A 13,741-nucleotide genomic window follows, 5' to 3' on the forward strand; every position below is an offset into this window, starting at 1 on the left:
AGGTACCATTGGCTGAAGCGCCGCCGCCAGGTTGAGCCCTTCGGGTCCATTCGGCCGGCCCGTGGATACCGCACGACCAATATCAAGGGTATCGATGATATTTTCGAGGATCTGGCCAAGCGCATCCCCGTTCGACTCGATGACCTCGAGATGCGCCGCTGCCTCTTTCCGATCATCGCGGGATAGTCTGCTCGGTTGCGTTCGCGAGTCGATGGGGGAGGTCGGACATCGATCGCTGAGGGGATCGGAGCGGCCAGTAGAACCGCTAGTGACGAGCGAGGGCGAGTCTCGCGGTGAGTTGCTAGGCGAGACGACCAGGCTAGAGTGGAGGACTTGTCGGAGGAGAGCGGCGGCGGCGTTGAGCTGATGAAGGGGTGTCCGCAATTCGTGACTGGCAGCAGCGGCAAAGTTGAGCTGGGCTCGCTCGGCTTGGTGTAACCGTTCCTTCATGACTAAGAAATCAGCCTTGTCGCAGAAAAGAAGCGGAAAACTCGCCTGAAGCTAGCAGACTCCCAGCAATAGTCTCCACGAACTGAAGAGCACCAGCTGGGTAGCTGAAGAGCGGATCCGTCCAGCATCCGACGACCGCAAACGCGACCTGGCCGTCAAAGCCAAAGACGGGCATGGCCAGACTAGCCTCTGTTCCGGGCGGCATCAAGTGTGTGATACTCTCCGCGACGCCTTCGCTGTCGTCTCGGCTATACCACACCGTCCGGCCCTATCAATCAGCTACGACACACGCTGTAAGCCTACCTTGACATTCCGAGCGATAAAGTCGGACACGATCTTACGACCAGCGGGTGTCGAGCTGAAGTTGAAGGCGAAATTATCCACCTCGCAACTATACCCCAGGATAGGTAGCTTTCCGTCAGCTCTCACCCCGAACGTAAACTCACATTATTTGCCGCATCCGCCGATGCGACCTTGTCGGACAACCGTCCGGTCGTCGTCCCCGCCGAAGGCACAAACAAGACCTGCGGCGTCCGACCGGCCGACATGGGATCCACGACCGCGTACGTCCTTCTCGCCGCCCGCCCATCCGGCGCCTTTTCGTATGGCTCCTCTTCGCCCGCCCCATCTGTTCTCGACGTGGTGTAGCTGTTCTGAGTGGATCCGGGCATCCGTGTGGCCTCGCCAGTCCGGGTGGTATAGGAGGATCTGCCTGTTGTTGAGCCTCCGGCGGTAGAAGATTGGTAGGAAGGGTAGAATAGGTGGAATTGTGTGAGATCGACAATGGCGACGGCGTGAGCGTCGAGGGCGAGTCGGATCTCCTGGCACGCCTCGTCAAAGATGTCGATGTCATCCTCGGCTTGTTTGCTATCCGCGCCTGAGTTGCGCTTCCCGCTGGAAGAAGTTCCCGTTGTCGCTACATCGTTTGTAGACTTGGTCGTCGCCGTGAACGTCCGCCGAGACATCCCCGCGCGCTCTTTTGGCCGATGTTTCAAAGATCGACGGAGAAAGTCTACCGAGACTGATCGTCAATTTTGCCCGGCGCGGCACTCACTTTGATGTAATTTGGCTGCTTCTACGGTCGCCCGTTGATTGTACAGCAATTCGAGCTGCCTGTAAGCTTCATCTCGCCAATCAGCGTAGCCGACTCACCTCTGACACCGCACACTCTGCAAGATCCGCCAATAGCCTCTTTCCCTCCTCGTCAAAGTCATGTCTGGGCACATCGTCGATGATGCACATACTCCCAATGATGGCTGCCTTGGGTCCTTGACCCACCCTCAACGGCGCCCCTGCGTAAAACTGCACGATCCCCTTGCCCTCGTCAACCAGCGGATTCTTGGCAAAACGCCAGTCATCCGCTGCATTCGGTACCACCATACAGGACCCGCCGTCCCCGATGATGGTATGGCAGCAGAAAGCATCCTCGAAGGAGGTAGACTTGGCGCCCATCCCAATCTCCGACAAAAACACCTGCCGCTCCCGTCCGATGACGGATACGAGCGCCCGCTTGGTCTTAAATATCGAGACCGCCAGGCGTGTGAATCGGTCCAGCGTTGATTTGTGAAGCTCGTCAGGCTTTTCGAGGCCGAGCCGTCGGATCACGCGCAGACGGCGCCGCAGCGCATCAGGCGCTTGGCGGGGCGCAGGCATGTATCCGTGCTTGTTGAAAAAGTCACGGACCTTGTCCCTATCCTCGGGACTGCTGAGATCTTCTGCTGTGACGGACGGGATGGTTGACGAGTTGCTGCCCGTCTCGGCGAGGATGTTGTCGATGGGGAGGGATTCGGCGAGGCGCTGGCTGGACGTATTGGACCGGTATGAACGCTGATGAGGAGGGGGTGGGGGCCGCCGAGTACGCCTGGATCCGCGCGAAGAGGTAGCAACCTCCACGTCATCTCCTGAAGACGAAGATGCCATTGAATGTGCGGCCCGCTCGGCGTTCAGCTCAGCACCTTGCGGGGGCTGGTGCCGCCGCCGTTTAGCCCGATTTGAGGATGGCACTTTCTTCTCCCCTCCTTCTCCCGCCGACGGTGACTCTTCTCCATCCGCTTCCTCCGCTGCCGCCTTTTGCTCATCATGCAATTGACCCATATGCTTCCGAGATAAGGTTTGTTGTGGTTTCTGTCCACCGCCTAGATTGGAAGCAGTATACTGCTCCTTGACCCTTGGAGCTGTAGGCTCGAGCTCTTCCGCCGCGATATTCGGAATGGATGGGTCCTGGTTGGCCTCGCCGGATGATGAGGTGATGCGGTGGCTATCCTTGAAGCCATTCTCGTCCGCCGAACTGGAGTCTGGCGATGAGTCCGAGCCTGAACGAGAAGGTCCACCGCCCTGTAGATGCCGAGGGTTACCATGCCGGCCTAAGGGCGTCGCACCACCGCGGCTGGACCTGGAAGGGAACTGCGAATCGTCTCTTTTCACCGGAAAGTCTAGCTGATGGACTTGGCCTGCCGCATAACTATTCGTCAGCGGAAGTCCCAGCATACCTCGTGGTACTTACTGGCCGAGAAACGTATCCCATTCCGCTTTCCCCTTTGGTGTCTCCACTCCAGAGTGCGGCGTTACCGCACGCGACTCGCGCTCCTGTACATCGCCTGACGGAGATGCCCCTCCATCTGCAAAGTCCGTCACCTTCACCGTCCTATCCGCCTCCGCGTTGATCCCTCCGCCCATCCCGTCTTCGGTCGGTCCCTTCGTCGATTCGATGATGGCGCCATCAACCGGCGCAGGATCGGCTCCATCAAGCGGTACTGCCGCCATAGTGATGCAGGGGACCGGGTAAGGAGAAGGTATGCGACTGCCCGTAGAGGCAGGGCCCGAACCGCCGCTAGATTGAGTTTCACGTCGACGCGATGTCCAGCGCTTATGTCTTTGGCTCGAGTATTCTGGTATATAAAGTGCAAGAGCTCATGCGTTGGTATATGGCTACAGTGTTGGTGCGTAGTAACTGAAAGAGAGATGAGATCCTATGAGATCCCTCCCGCAAAGCCTGGAATATTGCAGTTGGAACCGCTGGAATTCAGATTCAGGGACACCGAGAAACTTTACGTAACATGCAGCGTGGCTTGCTTGATAAGATATACACTCTCAACGTTCAACATCTACTCTGTATTCCCAGCTTCCGCCCCAGACCCACCAGCCCCTGCCCCATCTGCGGTACCGCTCGTCTCGCCCTCCGCTGTCTCCGGTGTATCCGCGCCGCCCGCGGTCTCTTCAGCTCCAGCTCCCTCACTTGGCCTCCTTTCCGCAGCTCCCCCGCCTCGTCCCGGACTCGCATTCGGCCCTGCTCCTCTCGGTCGCTTCAGTTGACGCGGCTTCGCTTGTGTCCCTCTCTGCTTGAGATCCGCCAAGACATCGGGCCTTCCCCCAGCCTGTGCCATAGAAGCCGCACCGCCCGACTCTCCATCGGCGATTTCGCCTTCTTCTGGCGCGGGCCGCTTGTGGGATCCGGGCGCGGTCGGTGGCGAGGGTGCGCTAGCAAGAGTGGATGTGAGTGTAGCTTTGACGGCTGTGGGATCAGCAGATATTCAAATCGGATGCAGGTCGAGACTTACCGGCAAGAACACCTCTTCCTGGTCCACCCCCTCTGGCCGCTCCACGTACTACTGCTGGCCGACCTCTGGCAGCATTCCCGCGAATGGAGGGTGCGGCTCCTACGAGCGTACTCGAAGGTATCGGTGTACCGGCAGGAGGGGTAGGATTCGACGGTCCGGACGGGACAGGCGCGAGACCCGCAGCCTCAGGCGGAATAGCGGTCGACGAGGGTGTGAATGCCGGTGCGTCCCCTGACAGTGCCTTACCCTCCTCCTTCGCCTGCTCCTCGTAGGCCTTCACCTTGGTCTCGGCCGCATCCTTCTGCCTCTCCAGCGTCTTTCGTGTCATCTCCGCCGTCCTTCCCTGTCGCTCCAGCGCCTTGATCTTGGCCTCTAAAGCCGCCGCCTCCCCCTTGAGCTTGGTCTGCTCCGCCTCCAGTTCAGTCTTTTGCTTGGCGAGCGCTTCGTCGACCCGAGCCTCGATGGTGGATTCCAATTCGTCCTCTTTGGCCTTGACCGCAGCGTCGATGGCCGCCGAGTTGTCGACCGACGAATTGTCCCCGATGGGCGCTGAAGGCGCTGAAGCTTTGGCAGCTTCGAGCGCCGCGTCAAGCTCGGCCTGCTTCGCAGCGACAGCAGCTTGGACCGCTTCGTCGATCTTGGCCTGGTCCACGACACCACTGGTCGCCTCGTCCGGAACGCTTTCCGTCTCGATCGCGGCCGCATTGCTGGCGTTGCCGAGCTCCGTAATCTTCCCCTCGAGCTCCGCGATCTTGCCCTCGAGCTCAGTGATCTTAGCGACAGCGTCGGACTTTTCGATCTCGAGGGCGGCGATACGACTTTTGAGAGAAACGTTGATGCGATTCACCTTCAAGACGCCGTCCTCGTATCTCTGTGCAACATCAGCTCAATTCATCTCCAATCCAGCTCAAGAATGACTCACTGCATCGTAACCTTCCAGCCTTTTGGTAACCTCGTCGTACTTGGCCTGAAGATCTGCCGACTCGGCGGTCGCATCCCCAGAAGCTGGAGCCGGTGTCGCAGCTTTAGCAGCCTCGAGATCCTTCTCCAACTGCTCGACCCTGCTCTGCAGTGTCTCCTTCTCTTTCTGCAGCGTCGCCTGTATGTCAATATTATCCTCATAACCAGAAGCCTGCAGTGCAGCCAGACCTACCATCGCAGCACCATTCGCCGGACTCGCGCCTGCCGACCTCGCAGCCGTCAACTCCCTCTGCAACCTCTGCACCGTCCCCTCCTTGAGCGCCTCTGACCGCGTCACATCCGCCAGCTTCTTCTCCACCTCGCCCATCTTCCGCCTCGTCTCCATCAACGACTTGTCCGCATCCGTCACCTTGCCCTTGATCTCGCCAATCTCCTTGTCCTTCGCTGCGACGATTTCGGCCAGCTTGACACGCGCCGCAGCAATCTCGTTCCCTCGGAATTCCCATCGCTGCTTAAAGTTGTTTGAGGTTCGGATGTTGGCCATGTCGCTCTCGCGAGACTTTTCCAGCTCGGCCTCGAGGTCGGTGATTTGCTTTTGGCGGGTAGCGGCAAGAGCCTCGGCGGTTTCCTTCTCCTTACGGACGGCAGAGACCGCAGCCTCGAGAGCAGAGTCGGCGCTCGCGACCTTCTCCTCGGCGGTCCGCGTGGCCTGACGAATTTGCTCGATCTGCGTCCGAAGGGCAGTACTGATCATCAGCTAGCGCCTCCTTGTCGATGCAGAATTAAACTCACGTCTCCTTCGTAAGCTCGTCGATCCGCTTCTCCAGCTTCTTGCGCTCTTCCGACCTCGACCGCTCGCTTTCAGCCGACACGTTCGTGTAATTGTCGATGAGCGATTGAAGCTTGGTCCGTTCGCTCTGGACCGAGCGGAAGTCGGACTGGAGCCGAGCTTCGGTGCTCTAGATCGTCAGCTGGACATCCCGCTCAAGAAGAACACCGATGTACCGCCCACTGCTCTTTCTCCGCTCGAAGGATAGCCACGTCCATCCTCAACCTGTCCGCCTCGGCCTGACGGAGCGCGACTTGCTCTTGAGCCTAGCGAGTGAGCTACTACCTCCGCAATACACGGAAGCAGACTCACCATCCTCGCCTCGTTCTGCGCCGAGCCGATCGAAGCTTGTATCTGCGCGATCTGGGACTCGAGTCCCGCCCCACGCTGCTTCTGCAGATTGTTGGCGTCAGACAAGCTCCTGCTTTGCTCTGCACCATCAGCTCCGACCATCCACTGCAGCCGGATGGACTACTCACCCTCAAGCATCTGCACCTTGGCCTCCGCCCGTGCCTTGGCCACCTCCGCAGATCCAACCGCCTCCTCCTTATTCCTCAACTCCACCTTCAAACCCCTGACCTCCTCCTCGGCCTTGACGCGAACCCCCTCAATCTCTCCACGCAGCATCTCGATCGTCTGCTGATGCGGTGCCGGCCCTTCATCATCCAGGGGTCCCGACGTCGGACTTGATCCACCCACACCCCACTTGAGCCCCTCTCCCCTCGCGAGCAACTTGGAGAAAAAGTCGCGCTCACGCGTCGCCTCATTGATCTTCTTGTTGGCCTCGAGGAGCTGCTTGTGTAGCCGCTCGATCGTTTCCGTGGCTTGGTCGAGTGTCGCACCAGTGTCCACATCCTCCTCTTCGGCCGTCGCGCGCCGGATCTCCCGCTCGCCAAGACGGGCAGAGAGCGCTCGGGTGAGCTTGAGGAGACGTTGGTTGTTCTCCTGCAGACCGCGGAGGGATCGGAACTCGAGCAGATGGTCGGTGATGATATCGCCCGTCTCGTCGACCGCCCCGCCGTTGATCTCGACATTGACGAGGGAGGGGTCGTCCCGGATGGCGAGTTGACGGATGAGGTTCTGGACCTGCCGAGCGAGATCGTCGGCCGTGCTCTGCAGAGCTGCAATGTCCTCGGTGTGATGGGCTGCGGCAGCCTTCATGGATCTGAGGACCTCCTGCAGGCCGTCTCGTGTGGTCATGACCGTGGAGAGTTCCGCGGCGAGGGCGTTAGCGCGGTCGATAGCTGCGGCGTGCTCGGCCGCTTGTTCGTCCAGGAGGGGTTTCTACATGTCAGCATAGCGGTACAAGTCTAAGAAAGGGGGGTGATGATAAGAGGGTTGGAGTTAGTGGGGGAAGTGTCGGACGTACCTTCTCGGCTATATCATTCCCAATCTCATCCAACAACTCGGTAAGGCGCATAATCTCATTCTCCGCCGACCGGAGTCTCCCCTCCTGCACCGTATACTCCGTAAAGAACTGTGTATAGCTCTTCCCGCTCCCCCTCATCTCGCCCGCCAAAGTAGCCGCAGGACTCAGATCTGTCCCTTCACCCCCGGCGAGTGCTATCCGATCCACCACCGCCTTGAGCTCTTCCGCCCGCTTATCCGCCTCCCGCCGCCTCCGTTCCTCCCCCTTCCACTTGGCGTCCCAGTCTCTCCGCTCCACCTCGTGCGTGCCCACAAGCCGTTCCAGCTCCGCCTCGCGCTCAGCGATCGTAGCTCTTGCTTCTTCGGCCCGGCGCTCGAGCACCCGATTCTCATCTGCGAGCCGGTACGATTCGGACTGGGACGCGGCTTTTCGCGAGGCGGCGGAAGAGGTCAGGTTGGAGATGTCCGCAAATGCCGAGGCGAGGCGGTTCGCCTGGTCATTGTATGACCGCTGCAGGGCTTCGTACGAGGATTCGGCGGTGGTTAGGCGGGAGAGGAGGATGTCGTAGTCGGTTTGAAGCTTGGAGAACTCGTGGTTCTACTGGATCAGCTACGCTGAAGCAGAAGCTAGATCCGACCCACCTTGTTGGCTCGATACGAGCCGAATCGTTCATCGAGGTCGGTATACGCTTTTCCGATCCGCAGGTTCTCTGTTCGAGCCGCTTCAAGCGCCTGCTTGCTGCGTTCTTCGTTGAACTAGATGTCAGCTCTTACTTTAATGAGGTAAGCTGGATAGCCCACCTTGGCAGACTCAGCCGCCATACGCTGCTCGGCCACCTCGACGTCTAGATGAGCGATCTTCTGCGCCGTGTCGCTCTTTTGCGCACGAAGGGTATGTAGCTCCTCTGTAGCAATCAGCTGTGTCCTATCATGTTGCCTCGTATCTTTGACTGACGGTTTCCCCTTGTCGACCTTTCCTGTAATCTTTCTGCTTCTTCATACAGCTCCTTCTTCTCCCGTTCGACAATCTGTCCTGTCAGCGGACGGACTGGCCGGCTGCGAGTGGGATATACCTGCATGCGCGTCTGCAGAACGGTCAATTCCGAATTTGACTGATGGTGACTCGACTGCAGTACAGATAGCTGGGTTCGCAGCTGATTCGTAGCCTGGACTAGACCACATCAGCCTATCATTGCCTCACCGGCGGGAATGACTGACCCGCTCCATCCCGCTCACTCTCAACACCCCGCTTCTCCTCCTTGACGCGCTTCACCTCCTTCTCCAGAACCTTCAGCCTCTTTTGTGCATCCGCCAACGCATGTTCCCTCTCCACCTGAGCCCTGATGGCCGCTGCGTCGGACTCGGCATTGTCGGCCATGTTGATATCCGATGGTGAACTCGCTGGCTCTTGTCGGGCTGATGTGTTGGGGTCCGACGATGCAGCAGGGGCAGCAGGAGCGACCGCAGCTGCTGTGTCTGTAGCCTGCTGCTCAGACATGCTGAGCTGAGCTGAGCTTGTGTGGGTTGATACTGATCAAAGAGAAGGGCTTGAGAAGGTGCATCAGTTGTGCACCTGTGAAGTTCAACGGTGCAAGGGTGACCTAATTCACCCGCCCCGTTAAGACCGTGGCTTTGCGGCCGGCGCTCACCGCTTTGAGGAATGCGGTGCTAAGGTTCTGCTCGTGTCACGCATGGCTCGCATGCGAACAGCTGATAACACGGTTAAGTTTGCCCTCAACAGCGAGGACAAACGCGCTGACAGACTTCCTGTGACGGAGCGCAGTGGACTAGGTACCCCATTATAGCGAGGCTATACGGCCCAGTGTCTTGTGAGAACTATGACAGCCAGTCTGCTTTCGCAGCCTTTCTTTGCATACAATTTCTGACAGAATTCTGCTCAGATCAAAGCGCAGCTCAACACACTTCATTCAGGGCACTGCGCGCATGTGCATCATCTATCATCTACCTCGATCCTCCGGCGAAGAGGGACTGGAAACGCCACATTCCTCCACCGCGGCCGAGCTATTTTGAGTTCAGACGCGCGACCGCGTGAACTCAAAATTTGTTTACACTCCGCAACTGTACGTGAAGCGAGTTGCTGACGGGCATCCCTTCACACCGTGATCCGCCAGGATGCTACTCGCTATAGGCTCTGTCTTGATATCGGCCATATCTCATAGCTCGTGAAGTACGGGGAAATTCGGACGGAGGTCGAGTAACGACCATGCCCGCTTACTCGCTGCTCCCCCTATCCGGCCTTCGGTCCTCCTCTCGACGGCATCGCATCATCCTCGCGTTGATGACCACCTCTGCTCTGCTCCTCGCGACCATCTACCTCCAGACCGACCGCCTAATCACATTTCCTCTATTACCACCCCAGCGCGCTCCAATCCACAACGATCTCGACCCCGAAGTTGGTCTCGGCGCAAACCACGACACGCCCAGACTGTGGGCGTACGTCTACGAGCAGGACCATGGAGAGGCCAGGGCAGATGCCTGGGAATGGGTAGCAAAGCAGCGGGTGGAGGGGTACAGGCGGCCGAGCTGGGGTGGACTGAGGCAGCAGGGTCCCAAGGCGCACGTGAGGGATAATCTGAAAGATGGGGAGTTGTACATCACCACCTTTCCAGAAGCAGGGTAGGTATCTTCCGGATCGGCGGGCATGTGCAACAGAGCTGATAGATTCAGGTTCAACAACGAAGTCATAGAAACATGCAATCGTATGTCCCTGCTTCCACGCTGGAGGCTGTACTGACGAGTAGTCATCGCTGTAGCCCTTCGCTCCAATCGCATACCCATCCTCTCACCTCTCCTCCCTGACTACCTCCACCTCAAGGACGAACGCGAGGCCTTTCTGAGCGTCACCGAGATCTTTGACTTTACCGACTTTATCGCGCGATACAATGTACCGGTTATCGACATGATGGAGCTCAAAGTGGGCCAGCAGGATTGGATCCCAATAGCTGGGCGACACCGCTCAGTCGTCTTTGACGGGGAGCATCCTCAAGGGTCGGCGGGCGGGAGAGACGGGCTTACAATAGGGGACTTGATCCGCGGGGAAGAGGCAGAGCTGGAGGAGCTAAAGTGTTGGAATACGTATCTCGCGGTGGATGATGACCGGGGAGAGTGCGTCAGTGCACTATGGCCGGTCAGTGAGTGATATCTCCCCTCAGGCAGGAGCCCAGCTCATAAGCAGCCTTTGAGGACACTCCCCTCCCCCTGTCCGCCTACGCCAACAAGTCCCACAACCTCGTTAACGAGATATCCCTCCCTCGCACCGCTCACGCCGTCGCTGCATATTCCAAGCAAGGCGATCTGCTCCCTGACGACTCTATCGCCAGGATGGCACAGCTCGGCCTCAAACCTTCAACTATGGTCCCAAACGACCCATTCGGGTGTATCCACCGGGCGTACTATCTCCATATGAACCCAGAGATCGAGGATGTACATGATGATTGGCGGAACGGGATTGGGGCGTGGGACGAGGTGGGGCGATATCTCAAGTTCCAGCCGGGATTGGTTAGGCTGGCTGAGGATCTGACGAGGTCATTGTTGGATGTCCAGGCGGGAGAGGAGATCCCACCTGTGAGTTATGACTCTCGCAGCGTCCAGTGGAGACCACGCGCTGACCACCAGTACTTGGCGATCCATATCCGGAGAACAGGCCAGTCCAAGTCCAGCTCCTTTACTGAAACGCCAAGCTGATCTCGACAGATTTTGGAAACAGCTTCAATGCCACTCAACGTCAATGGGCACATCAAGCCTGGACCCTGCGACGACAGGCAGCAACGCAGCACAACATACACGTGGAGCATATCGTCTTCACCACGGATGAGGAGAACGAGACCTGGTTGTCAGTTAGACACTTCGTCCGCGCGGCCGCTCGCATCGGGTTCAAGCTGATGTCTGCAGGAAAGAGCTCCGTGATCTGGGCTGGATACATGTCGACCACAAGAAGGCGCAGACTGGTGAACGGCTGGGAGGATGGTGAGTCGTTTCCGTCGATCAAGCAACCGAGCTGACAGAGGAGGTTCCCGACCATACTCGACTCCGTCATCCTTTCGTCGGCCAAGATCTTCCTCGGCGTGCCGACCAGTACAAGTGAGTGCTGCACCTTTCCCCACGTTATCCTCCCATGGGTGGGTGCGATGACTGATCAAGTAGTGAGCATCCTACCCTACCGGAGAGTTCTGGACTGGAACGGCGGGGTCGCACAGTTCGTGACTGCTCTCGAGGATGCTTGGAAGTATGAGGTACCTCCAGAGTGGGAGTGGACAGATGAGTCATGAAGGTCGCTGTAGCAGTGAGACGTGGCGACCGATGTAACGCGTTGTATCAAGGGCTCACGCACTGCTCTGACACTTACGCCCAGCCCCAGAGTACCGGATTCGGGGGTTGTAGCTGACTCCGGACCTTCCCCTCTTCTCTTCGCTCGATTGAGGAAGTCTCCTCCTCCTGCTGACGCGTGGTTCATTAGGATACATCATTTACATACCTGGCTGAAGCCACTTCTCTATACGTGAGACAGGATCAGCCACCGACCCGTGGCCCATTCGGCCCAGGCACAAGGCACAGTGCGCATGCGGCCGCCTCTGATAGCCTAGCCTCTGATCTCATATTCGACATGTCAGCCTTGGCAGGTATGTCAACACCCTGTATACTACCATTTCATCCACCAGATAGTACCAGAATCAGAGACCACCGCGTGATGATGAGGGTCCAGCACAGCGCCATAGAAGCGCCAGGTGTGCCACCTTAGACCCAATCCGAAATATATCCGAAACCTGATGACGGCATCCTGTGTTGAGTTTCGGCGCCGCCCTGTTGAATATCTCCGAGCGCCGCGGATAGATTACCGGTTCCGTCTACTTCTCATCTTGCTCCGTGACTCCGTCTCTCAGAAGATCAATCGATCATCCTCCGAGCTACATGGCGGAGGTACGACTGAGGCACGATACAAAAGGCTTCTTTTTCTGTTTCACCGCTTAAGCCAAAATTTGCGGTACCGCACACGTCGGCCTCGGCCTGCCGCTTCTGGACGTTCTCGGTCGACCATGAGGACAGCGGCGCTTTGGTGGCCCGTGGCGATCCCATGGCCGAGGTCTACAGCGGTGGAGATATAGAGGAGAGATCATCGTCTGAAAGGGCATCCTGATCGACTTGTCATTCGCTTACCCTCACCTCGATATGCTCGCGTCTATCCTTTCGCTCGGTATCCTCGCGCTATCACCATTGGCGGCTGCCCAGCTCTTTCACGGCTGTGTGTCGTCCTCTTTCAACAGCGGCACAGCCCAAGCCGCAGGAACTGGGTCAGTCGCAGCATGCAACTCCGCCTGCGGCACGAAATACTTTTACTATCGAGCAGCAGCGACCTCACCATGCCAATGTTCCGACACCGACCCCTATCGATTCACTCCCGCCCAGACGACACTAGTGAGTAGCATAGATAGCGCGGGTACTTGTCCGACTACGGCCTTCTCTGTAAGTCTGCTTCTGGATCCACATGGTGACAAGCTGAAGCAGATAGGTCTGGATGCGCCAAACGACATTTCAATTCGGCGGATGCTACGCTACCTCTGCACCCAACGGCGCCGCGCGCATCATTTCGAAAGCTGGGTCATTAGCGATTATCGCGGACTACTGCAAAGGGGAGCGCACCGTCGCCTTCAGCCTGGATCCTAGCGGCGACAGGACGTACAATGGATATTGTGGAGGGGTCGGCACGAATGTACCTTCCTCGCCTCAACCCTGTGCAGAAGGCTCTACGCAGAGATACTATACACGTATAGTTCTCCTCTACATCTAGCCTGATATCTAGCTGACTCGGTGCAGATAGCGCCATTGCAGCCGCTTCTCAACTCGCTCGTCGGAATGTACGGCTTGCGAGGCGGAAAGTCGAGGGTCCAAATTACTGTCCGGGATCGTTATCGGCGTGTAACGTGGAGGGTGTGGAAGGGTCATATGAAGTGAGTGAGCGCGTGTCCGGCATCGTACCCAGCTGACGACCAGTGTCTCGATACGAAATCCGAGCTCGGTGAGTAGTGTGGTCGTCGATTTTGCCCTATTGGGGCTGATCAAGCAGAATCATGTGGCGGATGTATCTATGGGATCTATGGAAACGCTACTGCTGTATCGTTGGGACAAGAGTGAGTCACTGGCAGGTCGGCGATCAGGCTTAGGGTAGAGCTGACTGAATAGCTGCACCAAGATGAAGGGAGCCAGACCAAGAAGCGCCACCTGTACCAGAGGGCGATGCGTAGCGATGGCTTGTCAGAAGGGGTTCAGACTGATTCGAGGGGAGTGTTTGATATGACCCTGCTTGGGCGAGGCCGCCCCGGGCTGCGACCGTGTGGGCGATCTGGGGTATGAGGATGGTAGACGCTTTTTGGGATTACAGGGCTTTTAATAGACCATAGAAGTTGAGTACCTGGTTTCAAGGAGGCTGGCCATAGCCTGGCTGACTACTGATCCTGCTCGAGGCAGACTGCTGATTGATGTTCTGCACTTAAGAGCGCTCCGAGAACGAAGCGCGCGGAGTCAACCTTATCAATCCCCTGGTCTACATTTGATTAGTCCATGGTTGCGAGCCTTCATACGACCTTCTCCCATTCGACCT

The 13,741-nt window shown here is 57.9% G+C and overlaps 3 protein-coding genes across 3 annotated transcripts; 2 read left to right on the plus strand and 1 right to left on the minus strand.

Moving 5' to 3' along the window:
- Nucleotides 1-3,554: 3,554 nt before the first annotated feature.
- On the minus strand, nt 3,555-8,503 carry MKK02DRAFT_34236 (uncharacterized protein; the record flags this gene model as incomplete). Its single annotated transcript, XM_053088880.1, has 13 exons — nt 3,555-3,961; nt 4,008-4,878; nt 4,930-5,674; nt 5,721-5,887; nt 5,934-6,023; nt 6,070-6,188; nt 6,237-7,041; nt 7,127-7,723; nt 7,768-7,881; nt 7,927-8,030; nt 8,081-8,153; nt 8,199-8,296; nt 8,344-8,503. 13 exons carry the CDS (start codon nt 8,501-8,503, stop codon nt 3,555-3,557), a joined length of 4,350 nt encoding a protein of 1,449 aa, XP_052944389.1.
- An 846-nt stretch (nt 8,504-9,349) lies between these two features.
- MKK02DRAFT_37494 (uncharacterized protein) lies at nt 9,350-11,414 on the plus strand (the record flags this gene model as incomplete). Its single annotated transcript, XM_053089673.1, has 9 exons — nt 9,350-9,762; nt 9,814-9,845; nt 9,888-10,277; nt 10,322-10,710; nt 10,762-10,793; nt 10,853-10,978; nt 11,038-11,112; nt 11,156-11,226; nt 11,290-11,414. The coding sequence occupies 9 exons, from the start codon at nt 9,350-9,352 to the stop codon at nt 11,412-11,414; spliced, it is 1,653 nt and encodes a 550-aa protein (XP_052944390.1).
- Nucleotides 11,415-12,312: 898 nt separating this feature from the next.
- Nucleotides 12,313-13,438, plus strand: MKK02DRAFT_27798 (uncharacterized protein; the record flags this gene model as incomplete). The annotated part of the gene is made up of 6 exons (XM_053087400.1): nt 12,313-12,558; nt 12,653-12,908; nt 12,958-13,091; nt 13,135-13,159; nt 13,208-13,271; nt 13,324-13,438. The coding sequence occupies 6 exons, from the start codon at nt 12,313-12,315 to the stop codon at nt 13,436-13,438; spliced, it is 840 nt and encodes a 279-aa protein (XP_052944391.1).
- Between the last annotated feature and the right edge of the window lie 303 nt (nt 13,439-13,741).

This window comes from Dioszegia hungarica (genome assembly GCF_025882075.1).
Source record: "Dioszegia hungarica strain PDD-24b-2 chromosome Unknown MKK02contig_11, whole genome shotgun sequence".
Taxonomy (NCBI): Eukaryota; Fungi; Basidiomycota; class Tremellomycetes; order Tremellales; family Bulleribasidiaceae; genus Dioszegia; species Dioszegia hungarica.